Genomic DNA, 16,684 nt, shown 5'->3' with positions numbered 1-16,684 from the left:
TTAATGAGTAATCACACTGTGCTGGAACTGTTCCAAATGCTTTATAGACGGTATCACTTAATTTTCACAATTTTATTAGGTGAAACTATTATTATCTCCGTTTTAAAGATGAGGAAATTAAAGCACAGAGAGGTTACGTAACCTGCCCAGTGTCTCACTGCTAGCAACTGATGGAACCGGGATTCAAATTTAGACAGTGTGGACTAAAATCTGAAGACCTTAACTTTGAAGTAAGCCAGGAAAATTTATAATCCATAATTTTGGAAAAAGCTATCTGATTTTCTTTCACCTACTGATAAACCTAGACAATCAAAACCAATCAGACTAACAGACATGAGTAAGGAGAAGGCATTTATTTTCTCATACCTAAAATCCTATATTTTTCTATCAACAACAACAAAAAACGCAGCCTAAACAGCAAGAGCAGCAGAAAAGGGAAAGTTGGAAAAAATTGCAGTCACACAAACTATAGTTAAAAAATGACTAAGTTTCCTTGATATATGAATTTGTTGGAAAACCATTTATCAACAGCCTGTTTCTCTCCAGCAGAGTCCCTCAAGCCAAGAGCCATGTCATTCCCCTTTGACTGATTAATTAGCCAATCAGGGGACATTTTTCATTGTGAGGCATGATGGTTTATTCCAGCTAATGTTTGGTCTCTAATGGCGACACATTAAAGCCAACTCGGCTATTTTACCCTGTGGAGTGACCAAAAGGAAAGGATAGAAGATAAATCAAAAGAGCTCCCTTCAGTTTCCCTTCAGTCCTTAACAAAACCCCCAAGGAGCAAATGGCTGGAGGAAAGATCCTCTACCAATAAAGAGAAAAAAACAAAGAAAAGAAAGGTGGAAACCCGTTCAAGCCAAGGGGGATCCTTTCCTGTTTCTGAAGAGCAATAATTTATTCTCTGTTGATTAACAGACCACTGATAGAACAGGCACCAAAAAGTCAATATCTAGCTCTTCTTGCTTTTATCAAAAGCTGTGCTCAATAGAAAACTTAGCTCTGCAATGCTTCTTCCTCACTTGGAACGATTTCACCTGCACTCTGAATTAGAGGAGGCTAGCGAGGAACCTGATCGAAGGCACTATTTATACACCGACCTCACCGCAGTCAGGCAGCTGCCCACTGTGCTCCAAGTTCTCTAAGCTTCTTACCCTTCTCCACGCCCCTGACAGGCACCAAAGCACGGAGAAGTAGACGTTCAAATATCAGCGGAATATGAGTTCCTACAGAGGACAGATGTGAGTATTCACATATCCAGGAGACAGGAAGCACATCTTAACCATGCTTAGCACGCTGCTGAGCACACTCAACAAGACGGGTCTAAGCAGCCAGTCTCTGCTGTGCAAAGAGCACTTGATTACAAACCAGCAGTCTGTGTCAGATGAGATCACAAACGCGTCTCATCTGTCCTGAAGAGGATTTACCACCTCCGCCATCACTGTTACTATTTTGTGAATCTCGGATTCCTGCTATGGAGAAAAATAAAGCAAAGGAGATGGTACAGGAGTGTCAGGGTTTTTTGTTGTTATTGTTTGTGTTTCCAGCTATAAACAGGGTAAAACCAGGAAGGCCAAGTGAGATGACATTTGCACAAAAACGTGAAGTAGGTAGGGGGCAAACAGTCCATGCAGAGGAGCTGCCAAGTACTGAAACTTAAGGCAGGAACACTCCTGAACCACTGGAGGAACAGCAAGGAAGCCAGAGTGACAAGAGCAGAGCAGGCAGGGAGAACCAGAGGTGAGCATGGCAGCGACTGTGAGAGCGCGTGTGAGAGCCGCCAGGTGTGGGTGTGGTCACGCGGGACTTCAGGCCACTGTAAGGACTGGACTTTTACTCTGAGTGTGACAGGGAAACTTGGGAGGCTTCTGAACAAAGTAGTGACATGATCTCAATCCCATTTTCAAAAGATCACTCAAGCTGCTCTGGGAAAAATACTCTAGAAAAGATTCTATGTATTAGATTCTCACAGGTAACTTTACATCATGGTCAAGGTGTTTATATGGCCATCTCCTCTAGCAGAGGACCATGAATTCTGCGAAGGAGCCGAGTCCTATTGTCCTGTAGCTTCAGCAATTAGAGTAATGACTGGGACACACTAGGTACTCAATAAATAATTACAGAATGGTTAAATGTTTATAACTTTGAAGTTTTTCCTGCTTTTCCATTAATAAGTACCAAGAAACTATACTTTCTGTGGAAGAGAAGAAAACAGAACTATACATAACCTGTAAGAGAGTACCTTTTGTGTCTCAGTAAGTAAAGGTCACACTAGGTACAAAGAATCATGTTGGTTCAAAACTTAATATCCTTGGTAAACTATTTACTATTTTGTCTTAGTTTTCATATCTCCAAGGATGTTTATGTTGCTTAGATGGATTTCAGTGAAAAGAAAGGATAGGATAATGGCGTCCTGATACCTCTTAAATAGACTGTCCCTCAATTCTCTTAGGCATTTGATTCTACTGGTAAATGTCTGCAAAAGTGAAATTTTCTAGGACCTCTCTAGATAATCTGTACTGTCCACACCCTCTTTAAATGGGAACATTTTTTCTATCTCACTTAATCTCTGAAATTCACATTAAAAATGTTTTCCCTTTCTACTGCTAATGCAAACAGACCGATTTGCAGGATGATGACAGAAACAGTCCTGCTGGGTACAGGGGCATAAACTAGATGATCCTAAGGGTCTTTCTGTCCTTGGGATCCATTATCCTTATATAAACAAACAGACTCCAAAGGTACTAAAACACTATAAATCTTTTGGGACTAGCGACGGCACGAAATGCATTTTGAACATTTTGTTAACTTCACTCCCATCATCTCCATGGATACTCAATAAACGATGACAATAAAAAGCTTCCATTTCAGTTTTCTTTCATTTTTTAAAAGCAATGAGTTCTTTACACTCTAAACAAATGCCTATACCTCTCCCCCAAATTGTACAGGACATCATATTAGAAGGAAGATTACCACCTTAGTCATTACCTATTTTAAATGTTAATTGAAACAGAATTGATGTGCTAAGAAGTCCTCTCTAATGGCTGTAATGGCAAAATGACAACAAAAGCCTCTCTGCTAGAGAAGTTTAAGGAAGGACTCATTGGCAATGAGTGGGTTTAGTCGGTACATTTACAGTAAATGTCAGTCGGCATGTGACTATGTACACTGGATTAAAATGTTCACATTTCTAAGCATTCAGTGGAAGTTATTACTCACCATCATAACTTTGTGTGTGTTAATTCCAGTGATGACAGTGCTCTTAGCAGCAGCAACTCAGATGCATTGGGCACTTACTATATGCTAGGGACTTTGCTAAGAGCTTTACATGGCTTGTTATTTCAGCTTTGCTAGATATGTTATCATCCCCATTTTATGAAGGAAGAAGCTGAGACTCAGAGAGGTTAAATAACTTACCCTAAATCACACAGTCTTCAAACTACTCATGGGCTCAAGTATAGGTTTATGAAACTCTGAAGTGTCTATTCTCAATACTATATTCCACTTAATGAACCTCCCTTTAGAAGAAACCAGAGAAAGGGAACATTTCATTAGATGACATCATTTCCTCCGTCTCTTGGTTAAGATAATTCTACCAGGCTTACCATCAATGGATAATCACAGAACCATAGAATGACGGGTCCTAGAAGAGCCATTTCAGTTATCTAGATAACCCCCACCCGCCCCCCGCCCCCGCCAAAGGAACAGCTTAAAACAAGAAAAACCATTTCATTAGCACACTATTTCTTTGGGCCAGCAATTCGAGGAAAAGCCTGGCTGGCTGGGTCTGCCCGGGGTCTCTAACGTGGCTACTGTCAAAAAGGGATTAGAGCTGGCATAGCAGGGGGCTGGCCAGGCACTTCTTGCTCTTTGTGTAGACTTGGGTACCCGCATCACTCTCCATGTCACGGCCTCTCCATGCAGGCTACTTTGGGCTCTGGGCTTTCTGACAATCTGGGGGCTCATGGCAGCTGGGCTGCTTACATGCAGGCTGAAGGCTTCGAGAGCAAGAATTTTAGCTGACGAAGCCTCAAAGGTCGCACAAATCCCCACCGCTACACGCAAGTCACAAGCCTGCCCACATGGAAGCAGAGGGGACCGGGCTCCATCTCCTGATGAGAAACCAGCAGGGGTCAATCTAGAAGAGTATGTGGAATGCGAGGCATCACTGAGGCCGCCTTTGGAAAACAGAATCTACTACAAGAACATATAATTCAACACTCTCATTTTATAAACAAGAACATGAAGTTGACAGATAAAATGGGGATACCCACAACAACTGTCTCGACAGGATACCTTCACCTTGACACTCGCCATTTCTAGTAACTCTTTTAAGTCTTGAATCTCTAGGACAACTTGCTATTTTACCTCACTATTAGTTAATTTCGTATTTGAACACATCAAACACTTTTCACATTCATCTCCTGGATAAAGACCATAAGTAGATAAAGTCAAAACTGCCCAAGTACATGAGAATAAGGGAGAGGAATCAGGTAATGTTCTTTCCTTTGTAGTCTAGGAAAATGTAAAACTTCAAGTCAAGTGCCTTTTCAAATGTGAGTATTTCACGTGTTCTCCTTCCTCCAGAATCAGAGAACCTTAGACTTGAAAGAGCTCACATGCACGTAGTTCAGACTCTCACCTATTACAGGAGTCCCTCCAGGAAATTAACCACGAGGTACATCCTATCCAGCTGGCCGGCTCTGTCGGCCCATGCTGCCTCCCTTCTCTGAGTAGAAATCTTTCTGTGAATTTCATCCATCAGTACTAGTTCCTCCTCTGAAGTTTACCAAACAAATCTGTTCCTTTCCTAGAGGACCCCTGAAACCATTCAAAAGTTCAAAGTCAGGATCTCTCTGTAGTCCAGGCAGAATTTCCTAACTGCTCATCTAATTGTTCCTGTGTATAACATGCTTTCCAGATACCTCTGCCCCTAATGCCATGCTCTGAACACATTCTTATAACATATGGGACCCAGGCCTGAACAGAACAGTTCAAATACAGTCACCAGTACAGAAAACACTCCAAACACCTGCTGCTTTCAGCTGCTTCTAAAGCAGCAGCCCAAGCCTGCATTCAGGACAGTTGCCACACTGCATATTTTGCTTAGGTTAAACTTGTGGTCAGGTTACATGTCCCAGGCTCTAAGGTAATTCTCATTCAACTGCTACCAGATTAGTTCTTTCCAAGGATTAAATGAGACTTTACATATCTTCACAAAATTTCATCTATTTAGTTTTGGCCAAATGTCCCAGCTTAGAGAGATTATTTTGAATCTTGATTCTGTTATCAGTGGTCAAAACACTTGGGACTTCCCAGTGGTTAAGTCTCCGTGCTCCCACTGCAGGGGGCATGGGTTCGATCCCTGGTCCGGGAACTAAGATCCTGCATGTCATGTGGCGCAGCCAAAAAAAAAAAAAATACACATGCTGACAAGAATTACTGACGTCATCATTGCTGGCAAAAAACAAACTATATAAATGTATTATTTATATAGTGTTATTTATTAGTATTAATAAATACATTATGTTATTATAACAGTTACATTATTAAAAATAATGTTATTTATTAGTATTATTTATATAGTATTATATATAAATGTATTATTTAGCTTGTTTGTGGGCTTAGTTTAAATTTACCTCTGACTAAAAGGTTCTTCATCGTAAGATTACCTTAAGCAAGCACTAGGCTAGAAGGCTGCTCACCTTTCGAATGGTGATGCAGATCTGGGTGAGGCAGGAGGCAGAGTGACAGAGGTTTGCAGGAAGTGGGGACATTCAAATATAAGAGCCCACATCTGGTAAGCCATTTACAAAACTCAACCCAGTTCACAAATACGGGTTACGAACATGAAAATTCAGAACCAGTGAGAAACAGCCTTCATTTCAAAGGTGTTTCAAGTAAAAAATTAAAAAAAAAAAAAGAGAGAGAGAGAGAGACTTCTTTTCCCAGTGATCTTCCCCTCTGAGTTCTTTAGGGTAGTCTATAGAACTAGAAGAAAGACTGGCCTAAAATACCCCATGAATTCAACCACCCAAAAGAGAAGAGTCTGCTTGGAAGTTAGTTTTCAGATTTGACAGTCAGCAAGATACGGGAAAGGGGATTGGTGATGATTAATGAGAAAGGGACACAAACCACAATGAAGTCATGCTTTGGTTCAAAAAGCGAAAGCTATCAGAGGAATGCACGGCAAGTGATCATTAGCTGGGTATCCTGAGAGAACATAAGAAATACATGGTTTCTAATTCAGTCAGGTTATAAAGGTGAAGAAATTGACAATTATTTGGCCCAAAGCCTATGCCAGAAGTGTGTTGTTTAGAGAAACAAAGTAGAAATGCTGGTAACACACTCTCAGTCCTCGCTATGGTTTAGGAGTATTTTCTCTAGTGATAAGGCTGAATCAGGAAACAAGCTGGACAGAGGAAGGAAACTGGGAAGGTGGGGGAGGGAAAAAATGAGAGAAGGGAAAAAAAAAGGAGTATCAGGAAGTTCAACAAGATAGGAACTAACAGAATTTGTTTTTCAGTATCTCCAACTTCAACTTGCAACCAAGTGAGAAAAGACACACACACACACACACACACACACACACACACACACACACACACACACACACACGTGCCTCTAACTCCCAGCAGGCACTGGCCAGCACAAGTACCCGCTGCAGGTCTCATGGGGCCCTAGTAATTTCAATTCAACATATTCAATCATTTCCTTGTCTCCGTAGGAAGCGCATACATCTCCAGTTCAGGCGTACTCCAATCCAGAGTTACCGTCTTCCCATGAATATAGTCAGAGTGTAGTCCCTGAAGAGACAGGAAGGCTTTTACTTCTACCGCGATGAAAAACAGTCAAGCCTGTGAATAACTATTCCAGAGTGAAATGCAATGTTGGAAAACCAATTTCTGGCAAACAGGCTTGATTTTTAAAAACATAAAATGGCATAAGCAAACATTCATTCAATAATCCTTCCTCAAAAATCTACTAAGGACACTAGTGGATTACGCTTGGCATTGGATTGAAATTAGTTGATGGAATTTTCCTGTTCTCAGAGAAGAGGGAGTTATTTACCGATCAAAACATTTCAAAAAGAAAAAAATACTTCAAATATCAACCGTAAAGCTATACAAGCCATGATTTTTAAGATGGGTAACAAGTCTATTTTTTTAAAAACAGAAGTACAATGAAATTTCAATTTACTGAATCCCTACCGTGTGCCAAGCACTGAACAGATCACACACTGGGGACCCAGGAACAAGCACAGCATAAGTCCTCTCTCTTTAAGTAGGTCATTGTCCAGTGTATGTGACAGATGAGAAAGTCCACATGTAAAAATACAGTGGATCAGGCTTGCCTGGTGGCGCAGTGGTTGGGAGTCCGCCTGCCGATGCAGGGGTCACAGGTTCGTGCCCTGGTCCAGGAGGATCCCACATGCCGCGGAGCGGCTGGGCCTGTGAGCCATGGCCGCTGGGCCTGTGCGTCTGGAGCCTGTGCTCCGCAACGGGAGGGGCTGTGGCAGTGGGAGGCCCGTGTACCGCAAAAAAAAAAAAAAAAAAAAAAAATACAGTGGATCGATTTCTTCATTAAATGTATAAAGGTCAGAGACAGAATAGAAGGCGTAATTTAAACTTCCTAAACGTGTCCTGGACATCTTGAGTTTAGCTTGGGTTGTTGTTTTGTTTTGATGTGAATCTCTTTTTATTTCTACATATTATAACTCGTACTACCCTCACAAAGAAAATTTTCATTTTAAGTGATTTCTTTTTTGGATTGGGAAGAGTTTGTTTTGTTTTGTTTTTATGCATAGTCCTGGATTTTAAGTTTCTTTAGGGTTCAAGGACTCCTGTGAAAATCAGATGAAAGCACTGGACTTTATATATTCAAACACACATGCAGACAGACCCACACACAAATTCTTTATGCAATTTAAAAGAGTTCACCAACCTCCCCATAATGAGTGTACCCCAAGACACTGCCCAAGGAGCTCTCCCATGCTGACACATTAGAGATGGCAAACCTGTCACATTATGATACACCCTATATTTATATATCACTTTACGGTTTGATATACTTCCAGAATTACTAAAGTAAATGACTTAACCGATAACCTTGGGCTTTAGAGACATCAAATGATCTGATTCTACAAGGCGTTCTCGAAAGACCCATGAGACAGAAGACATAAAATCTAGCATGGAAAAGTGCAGGAGGCAGGTCACTGAAACTACAATCAGCCCTTAAAAACCTGGGTATTGATCATTACTGATATGAGCAGACTCAGCATCAGACCGTGGGAGATCCAATGAGCCATATACATGATATTCTATTTCAGATCAGACAATTCAGTTAGCAACAGTGATTGCTGGGGGGAGGAACTGTGGTAGAGGGAATGTGACTATAAATGGGGCCAGCATGAGGGAGACGTTCGTGGTGAGGGAACAGTTCTGCATCTGAATTCGACAGTGGTTACAGGATCCACAAACGTGATGACATGGCACAGAACTACACACAGATCCCACCAACATCAGTTTCCTAGTTTTCATCTTGTATGATAGTTAATAAGATGTAACCCCTCTGTACTATCTTTGCAACTTCCTGTGAATCTATAATTATTTCAAAATTAAAAGTTTTAAAAAAACAAAAAGCAAAAAAACCTCATGACGTATTAATTGAGGGCTGCTAATGTTTTGGGGATATATGTGTGTGTATGTGTATGTGTATTTAGATCATTCAGTTCATTTGAGAGACCAGAAAATACACAAGTAACATGGTACCTATGCTCCAGGAACTCAAGCTAGCTTGTTCTTAATTCAGCCTGCCTACAGCTCCAATGACAAAGTAGAATGTTCCCAAAGCTGGCCCAGGCATTTGGTAATACGCTTCCAAACCCCTAACAGTTCAACTCTGATTGAAGGCAAGGTAGTGACGTTTTGAAACTTAAACTATTATTTTCAGCAAAACGAGAATCATTTTTCCACAAAGTTCTGTTAAAATATTAACTATTTATGTCTCTGGCAAAATCTCAAATAAAATTTCTACATCATAACTAGATCATTAAAATGCAGATTTTTTTTTTTTTAAACACAACAAAAGTTAATTAACATTGGTAGTAGTGTGGTATAGGGGAAAAAGCACTGGCTTTGGAGTCAGAGGGACCTGGATTTCAATCCCATCTGTGCCACTTCGGAGCTTGGTAACAAACCTTTCTGAGCCTCTCTGCAAGAAGGTCGATAATGATGCCTACTTCATAAGATAGCTATGAGGATTAAATAGAGAAATAAGTGTCTAGCACAGTGTCTGGCACACAGATGCTTAATAAAGCTGTAATTTCTATTATCGTAACAGCCAGGGGGTGTAGAAATCAGCGGGTTGCGCTTCATGTGAGAGGTATGATGCTCCCCAAGCCCGATGTGGACAACGCCCAAGGTTCTTTAAACCTAGATGCAAAGACAGGACCAGTATCAGCACCTTATCCAAAGCACCCAGAGAGGTGCTACCGCTTTAACATTTCATACCACCATGGTTTCTGAGACTCCAGCATCTGACCTCCAGCAGCGCCTTGGCCTCGGTAATGCCAAAGATTGACTTGAGGCCAATGTTGCTATGGGGGTCAAGGGAGTAAAACAAAGCAATATTCCTTCCAGCTGAACACTGGAGCCAAAAGAGGTGGTGTTTTCAAACAGATCTGATCAAAGGACTCCAGCCCTCAGCTAGAAGGGCTGTTGTAATTAACATGGTAAGGTTTCTTAGCAACGGTTTACTTAGCAACAACGAAGGTACAGGTATGCCTCAATAAAAGCGAACTCAATATATGAAAATCCATATGTGTGTAAAAGACAAATTTAAAAGTGACCGCTTTACAGACAGGTGTTTTATTTGGTGCCGAAAAAATGTGATTAGATTTAAGTACATATACACATGCAGGTGTGTGTCAAATGTAAAATACTGCAGAGATAAAAGAAACGAAATTGAGTTATTTGTAGTGAGGTGGATGGACCTAGAGTCTATCATACAGAGTGAAGTCAGAAAGAAAAAACAAATACTGTATGCTAACACATATATATGGAATCTAAAAAAAAGAAGGTCACGAAGAACCTAGGGGCAGGACGGGAATAAAGACACAGACCTACTAGAGAATGGACTTGAGGATATGGGGAGGGGGAAGGGTAAGCTGGGACGAAGCGAGAGAGTGGCATGGACATATATACACTACCAAACGTAAAATAGATAGCTAGTGGGAAGCAGCCGCATAGCACAGGGAGATCAGCTCGGTGCTTTGTGACCACCTAGAGGGGTGGGATAGGGAGGGTGGGAGGGAGGGAGACGCAAGAGGGAAGAGATATGGGGATATATGTATACGTATAGTTGATTCACTTTGTTATACAGCAGAAACTAACACACCACTATAAGGCAATTATACTCCAATAGAGATGTTAAAAAAAAAACAAAACACTGCAGAGGCCCCATGCGCTCCCTGCGGCACATGCGGCAGTGCCACCAGCGGCAGCGGCATCGCCCGGGAGCTCCTCAGAAATGCAGAATTCAGGTCCCACCCAGCCCTTGTGAAACAGAACCCACAGCTTAACGAAAGTCCCAGAGGATCTGTGTACACATGAGGATTGAGAAGCCCTGCTCTAGGCAATAGTCCTGACACTACAGCCAAGGCTCCACCTGCAGAGTTACCCGTCAGGGCCTCTACTAGTGGTTCTCAAGCCTTACTCCTCATTACACGGCAGAATAAACACCTGAATCACCTGGGTAGGATATCTTTTCTTTTAATTAAAAAAAAACACAAAAGGGCTCTCTCTTTTTCTTACGTGCTGATGCCCAAACCCTAACCCAGACTTTGGATTTCATTGATCTGGGGTGGGACCCTGACAAGAGCAGTTTTTTTAAAGCTCCTCAGCCCATTCTTGGGCAACCGTGGTGGAGAAGCACAGCTCTAGAGCAGGAGCTGCATCTTGATAGAACACAGCCTCTCCACCAAGCAGGACCTTAACTGCATCAGCAGAATGAGAGATGAAGATGTGCCTGGATACCATTCTTGCACAAAACACAGAATTATATCAAGGTTGGTCTTCTCCACACCAAGTGTACCGAAACAGATTTTCCCTGGGCTAGTACTAGGGAACTGTTTCTGGAACTCCTCAAATACAGGGGAACAGCTCGCTTTAACCAGATCATAAATGACTATACCGCCAAAAAGTCAAGTACCGCACAGTGCTGAAAAACCTTATGGCATCCCACACCAGTAAGCCCTCAAATAGATGGCGATCAGAGGATGAGAAACCTCTCATCTCCTATAACAAAAAGCTTTCCTGTGCTTACCACATAAATTCTTTTAAAATTCTACCAGAAGCCCATAAGTAATGTTTCCTTCCCCGATCTGTTCAACTGTACAATTTCAAAGAGGATGCTGGAGAGAGAGGACGCAGGCTGGGGGCAATGAAGGCTGGCAGCAGGGAGAATCAAGTAATCCAAGGCAAAGATTCAGAAAAGCCGGTGCAGTGGGAATGCACGACTGGGAGAGCTGGGACAGAAAGACAGTCCCCGGGGACCCAGGGAGGGGCGAGGCACTGAGGTCAAGGCGCAGGGTGTGGCCAGGCGGGGTTGTTAGGGCAGAGCAGAGGCTCAGAGAGCATCCCTGAGGGTACTGAGGACACTGGAAGGAGGGGAAAACTGAGATAAGCCAGGGGCGGAAGTCCTTGGTGAACCAGGCAGAGGGCCTAATCCACATCCCACAGGAACCAGGGAGGGGCGGAGCAGAGGTGTGACCAGAAGCTGGGTTGTCTGATGACCCCGGCTCTTTTCAACAGCCTCCTGTGAATGAAGCATCCAGTGCAGCCTGAACTCGGGATGCTCCCTCCCTAATGATCCACCTACCCAGACGTAACTCAGCAGAGCTGCAGGAAGTGCCGCTCAGCAGGCCCCAGGGCCCAGGCCTCCCTCCTCTGTCCTAATGGCTACACATGCGGGGGCAGAAAAGTGCTGAAAGACTAGGAGTTTGGTCCTAACCTACAAAGGAAGTCACCAAACAAAATTTCCAATAACTGGTAATTCTGAAGTCTTTGAAAATTATATTAAGTAACAAATAGCTACCATCCTGGAAAATTTTCTGACAGTCTGGAGAAATGTCAGAAATAAATGAAACACGTCTTTTTTGCTCTGTAGTCATCAGGACCTTGACTAGGAACCAATAAAGGAACGTGAGTATGACACATCAGATTAGCTGAGTGATAGTTACCATAGCTAGTGAGAGCAACCGTATATTTCAGATTTTCATAGATATCAATAAGATCAATTTTAAATATTTTTCTCCCATTATCTCCAGAAATGCATATTCTAAGAATCCTACTATTTTGATATGCAAACGACATCCAGGGCTGTGTCTTCCAGTTGGAAATGGCACAAAGAACTCTGTGCTGTATTACAGAGCCCAGTTTAATAGTTAGGATCATGAATTACGGATGCACCCCATTCAGGGTGCAGTTTAGTCACTCGATTCTTGTCTTCTAGTTTTGAAACAAACAATATTGTACAATGGAGGAAATACCACATCTAAATCCCTTCCAGATTCTCCATGCCGATCCAACATTGTCTCAAAATGCTTTTCAGGTGGAAGAGCCCAGGACTGAGCGTGAGTCTGACGGTCTCCCCCACAGCCATGCTCCAGAGAGAGCTACGCGCTCTGAGCAAAGCGAGCAAAATGGCTGCCTGCAGCGAGCGCCTCCCTCCCTCGTGCAGCCGGGAGACGCTGGCCCCTTTGAATCCATCAGCAACAGGCGTTCTTCCCGGAGGTTAGTCTAGTCCTCACACCAGGAGGGAAAAAAGCCCAGAGAACACACATTCTTTTTAAAGTTCCTTATAATACATATCATCTATCAAGTATTACTATTCAGAGGATACCATTCAGCCTTTGTATGAAGCCTCTAGAAGGTTTTTTTGGTAACTTTGCCTGGAAAGTGCTATGAATAATAAATATACATAGTTCTATACACAGTTGAAAAATCAATCGTATGTGGCTTAATACCTCGGGAGTCTTCTTATTCTGTCTTTTCCCAAAAATGCAGTCAAGATCTGTTTGGCTCCGAGATGAGAGATCCTTCCCTAGAAAAACGTGACACCTTCAGTAATATATTCTTTCTAAAATAAGGAATACAAATATAAACCATGAAACTCCTGAAAGCAAGATGGGTTTTGGAAAAGAAATAAACAATTTTGTAAACTACTGACCTTCTGTTTCCCCTTCACAGATTACTGCAATTAAATAAATTTAAAAATCACTTAAATATCAAATAAGTGAACCAGAACCCTTGACTTTCTCTTAATGTTAGAAACAGCCCTGAGCATGGAGATGGAGAGGAAAGCTCAATTCTACAGCAGCTCTACTACTGGTATGCCTTCAAGGTATGATTTCTGGGCCTCTGGGCTCCCCACTTAGAAAACAGATCCTGTTTACTTCAAGGAGACATGAGCTACTTACTTAGGATTATGAAATGCAGGATAAAAAAAACGCTGCTAAGAAACGTAGCTCCAAAACCCCAAATGAGCACAGGGGTTGACACATAGAAGCTCAATAATTAATTGACACATAGAAGCTCAATAATTAATTGAATGAATGAATTTTTTTAATAAATGCAAATAAAATTCATTGCATTAGGGTGAAAGGGTTTCAGATGTTTCTCTTTAAATTTTTTTACTGTAATAGCTATATCTTTTTTAAATAAAGGGATACATAATAAGAGTCGGAAATTAAATGGCTTCTGGCAAAAACAGTGTCCAAAGGATCCTTGATTCTTATTAAAAACCCTAAACTCTTTAACTTAATTTCAAACCCACAAACCAACTAATTTAAAATTCACTTCTACGGAATTTCCACTTCTACCAATAATACCCTGTGAGCAGTGGACCAAATCTAGTCCCATTTGTCAACTTCACGGTAAATGTATTCTAAAATGTAACTACTACATATAAAGTCTTGAGGCTCCGGGGGAGTGAGGCTCTGGGTTAGACACCAGAGTCTTTGTTCTGCGTTGGAAGCCTGAGCTCCACTGTCACAGACCCACTTATCTTCTTGGTTTCCTGCAGCAAACTGACTTGGCAAAGTACCGTCATGACCCAGAAGGGTTCTAGTTCACTGACTATCACTGGGGCATTCAAATATGATATTGCTTAGTGACTCCATGAAATTAAAAAAACAAACACCCTTCGATTTAATGCAAAACGAGGCGCCAAAACCAGTTTCCTAGGCTGCAGTACCAGACTCATGGGTCCAGTCAGTGCAACCTGTTCCTGCCAGGACAGGCTCGTGCGTGGCTCTGTGCTGCTCTCGCCTCTCTTCCTGAGCTGGAAATAAATGAAGCTTCCTGGTTCTACCTGGCTATTACGTAGAACCCAGACAGAAGACCCCAAAGGAAAGCTACTCAAGAGCAAAATGAAGTCTATCCCAGATGGGAACTCAGAAAATGAACCAGAAAAGTAGGGAATAAAACTGGTAGGGAGAAGTGGACAACGTTCATGAGGTCTGAGATCTATTCCAAGCTTTGCCCTCAGCAGAACCCATTCTGCACGGCAGAGCACATTCGGGTGGCAGTTTCTAGTTCAGAAAAAGGAGTTGTACTGAGTTCAAAATACGTGGCAGCCACCCATCCCTAAGCTAGCTCCTGAAATGGAACAGATACCCTAAAAGAAATGCAAATGACAATCTCTTTTACAGCAACTGAACTAAAAGGAATGCTGCAGGGGTTAAGGAAGGGAGGGTACATGCAAGATGACAATTCTAAAACAGGATGTCAAAACATGAACACGCAGTGATGAAAACCAAATCTAGAATCAAAGGGAAAGCTGTCAAGCTAGTAAAGAATGTACCAATGAAGGCGCAAGTGTTTCTAAAGTTTTGGTGATGGGTTCTCGTATCAGAAATGTCTACCCTTTAGCAAAGTTCACTTAAGTAAATGTAGAAACCAGGATTGTTACAGGCCTTGCTCTGGATTTGATCTGGAAAACAAAACACAGAGAAGAATTAACAGAGACCAATGGAAAGGAACTTAAAGGTAGATAAAACTGTGAAGATGGAAGTGATGTTGAAATAGTTATTAGTTAATGGTCCTGGCTGAATAGTTTACAAATGTTATAAAATTATGGCCAGTTTTGAATAAAATATACATATTAAAAATGAGTTTGAAAGTTATTGGCCTCAGTTCTGAATGACGGTCAAATCATAGCAAATACTGTTGATAAACTTGTCTCAGAGAAAATGACAGTCAAAAAACTGAACAGAATAGAAAGTATATGTTATCTGCCTGGATTTGGTTTATTTATCTACCAGTCTTCAACCGTCCATATCATTTCAAGAACCGAGGAAAAAAGGTTCTAGTAGCCAAGCTGATGTAACAAAGTCCATGAAGGGATGATCTGATCCTTTCAGAGAACAGCAGTTTATTTAGGATCATTTTAGCTGTTTTTCTAATCATGAGGATTATCGGGTGTTCCTGTCTATCAGCGCAGCAAATGGGAAGAGAGGAACATGACCGCAGCCAGACACCCTTACAACACCAAGAAGTCCATATGGGAAGCAAATAAAACGATAAAAAATAAACGTAAGAACTTGATAATCATGGAAATTTGGAACCTCTTAGTTTAAGGACAAAAGTCACCCCAACAAGTGCTAAGGCGAAAACTGTATTATAGCACTGTATTATATCCAGGACTCAAAAAACTGAGTTCTTCTACTCAGAGTAAAGGGGCAAGGGTAAGGAAATGCAGGTTTGAGAAATATGTTCATTAAATAAAAAACACTGAAGGGTTACATAGGTAGCTTCACTTGCTTAGAAAATTTATTTGCATTCCCCAATCAAGAAGGATAAAACAAATGATATTATATTTTGATTTTGTTTTTTAGTGAAAACACATAGGACTGATAATAAGCCTAGGACAGAAGATTAAGAAAACTTCACTGAAAGGGTAATAATGTGAGAAAATCAGGAAACCTGAGAGAATCAGAGCAGGGGGTAAAATAAGTGAGACCCTCACAACTAATAATAAGACAGTCAGAACTTTTTAAAAGCCTGCAGTGGTGCTACTTCACAGTGAAATGTCAGAAGAGCCAGAGCCTGAAGAGGAAGCGGAACACCCATCACCCGAGCCTGACAGCAGGGGGCCAGCTGGGCCAGGACACTACAGTCCGCCTCCAGACCAGGAGCCGACCACACGGACACGCACGCTGAGTGTAGTTTCCTTGTTTAAGGAGTGAAGTATCACAAGTTGTCACAGGAATGAGAAGCCTGAATAAATTACCACAGTGAAGCCACACAAGTACAGTGTACACAACCTTCCACCCACCCACTGCATGACTGGGAGCAACAAGCAATGCCCTCTGGACAACTTCTCACTGTATAATACTAAAAACCTCGAAAACGGCTTTGGAGAAATTTATATTTTCCCTATTGTTTTTTCTCTGCAGATATGGCCTTGCCAAATATTTTTCAAATTAAAAGAAACCACTGCTGAAGTTAGGCTTTTAAACAAATATGGATGAAACTAACATTTTGAAATTATGTAATAAATGATGTCAAATTTAAATTATAAATTTAGGACTAAAGAAAGGAATAATTATGTATCAGAACTAAAATGCTACAACCAATATTTAGGCAGTAACAAATTTTACAATGCTATTTGCTACTGT

General features: G+C 41.5%; 1 protein-coding gene across 4 annotated transcripts in view; it reads right to left on the bottom strand.

Moving 5' to 3' along the window:
- PINX1 (PIN2 (TERF1) interacting telomerase inhibitor 1) overlaps nt 1-16,684 on the bottom strand; it is a 104,830-nt gene that overhangs the window by 66,841 nt on the left and 21,305 nt on the right. For all 4 annotated transcript variants that reach the window (XR_013828950.1, XR_013828951.1, XM_079925612.1 and 1 more), the window contains exon 6: nt 13,031-13,107. Coding sequence is in view for 2 of the 4 variants with exons in the window: in XM_079925612.1 (XP_079781738.1) it covers nt 13,031-13,107 (77 nt within the window). In the remaining 2 variants the exon portion in view is untranslated. The remainder of the gene's footprint in view (nt 1-13,030; nt 13,108-16,684) is intronic.

Source organism: Stenella coeruleoalba (genome assembly GCF_951394435.1).
Source record: "Stenella coeruleoalba genome assembly, chromosome: 7".
NCBI lineage: Eukaryota > Metazoa > Chordata > Mammalia > Artiodactyla > Delphinidae > Stenella > Stenella coeruleoalba.
The sequence above is the reverse complement of the archived record's forward strand: the minus strand, read 5'-3'. Positions and strand labels throughout refer to the sequence as shown.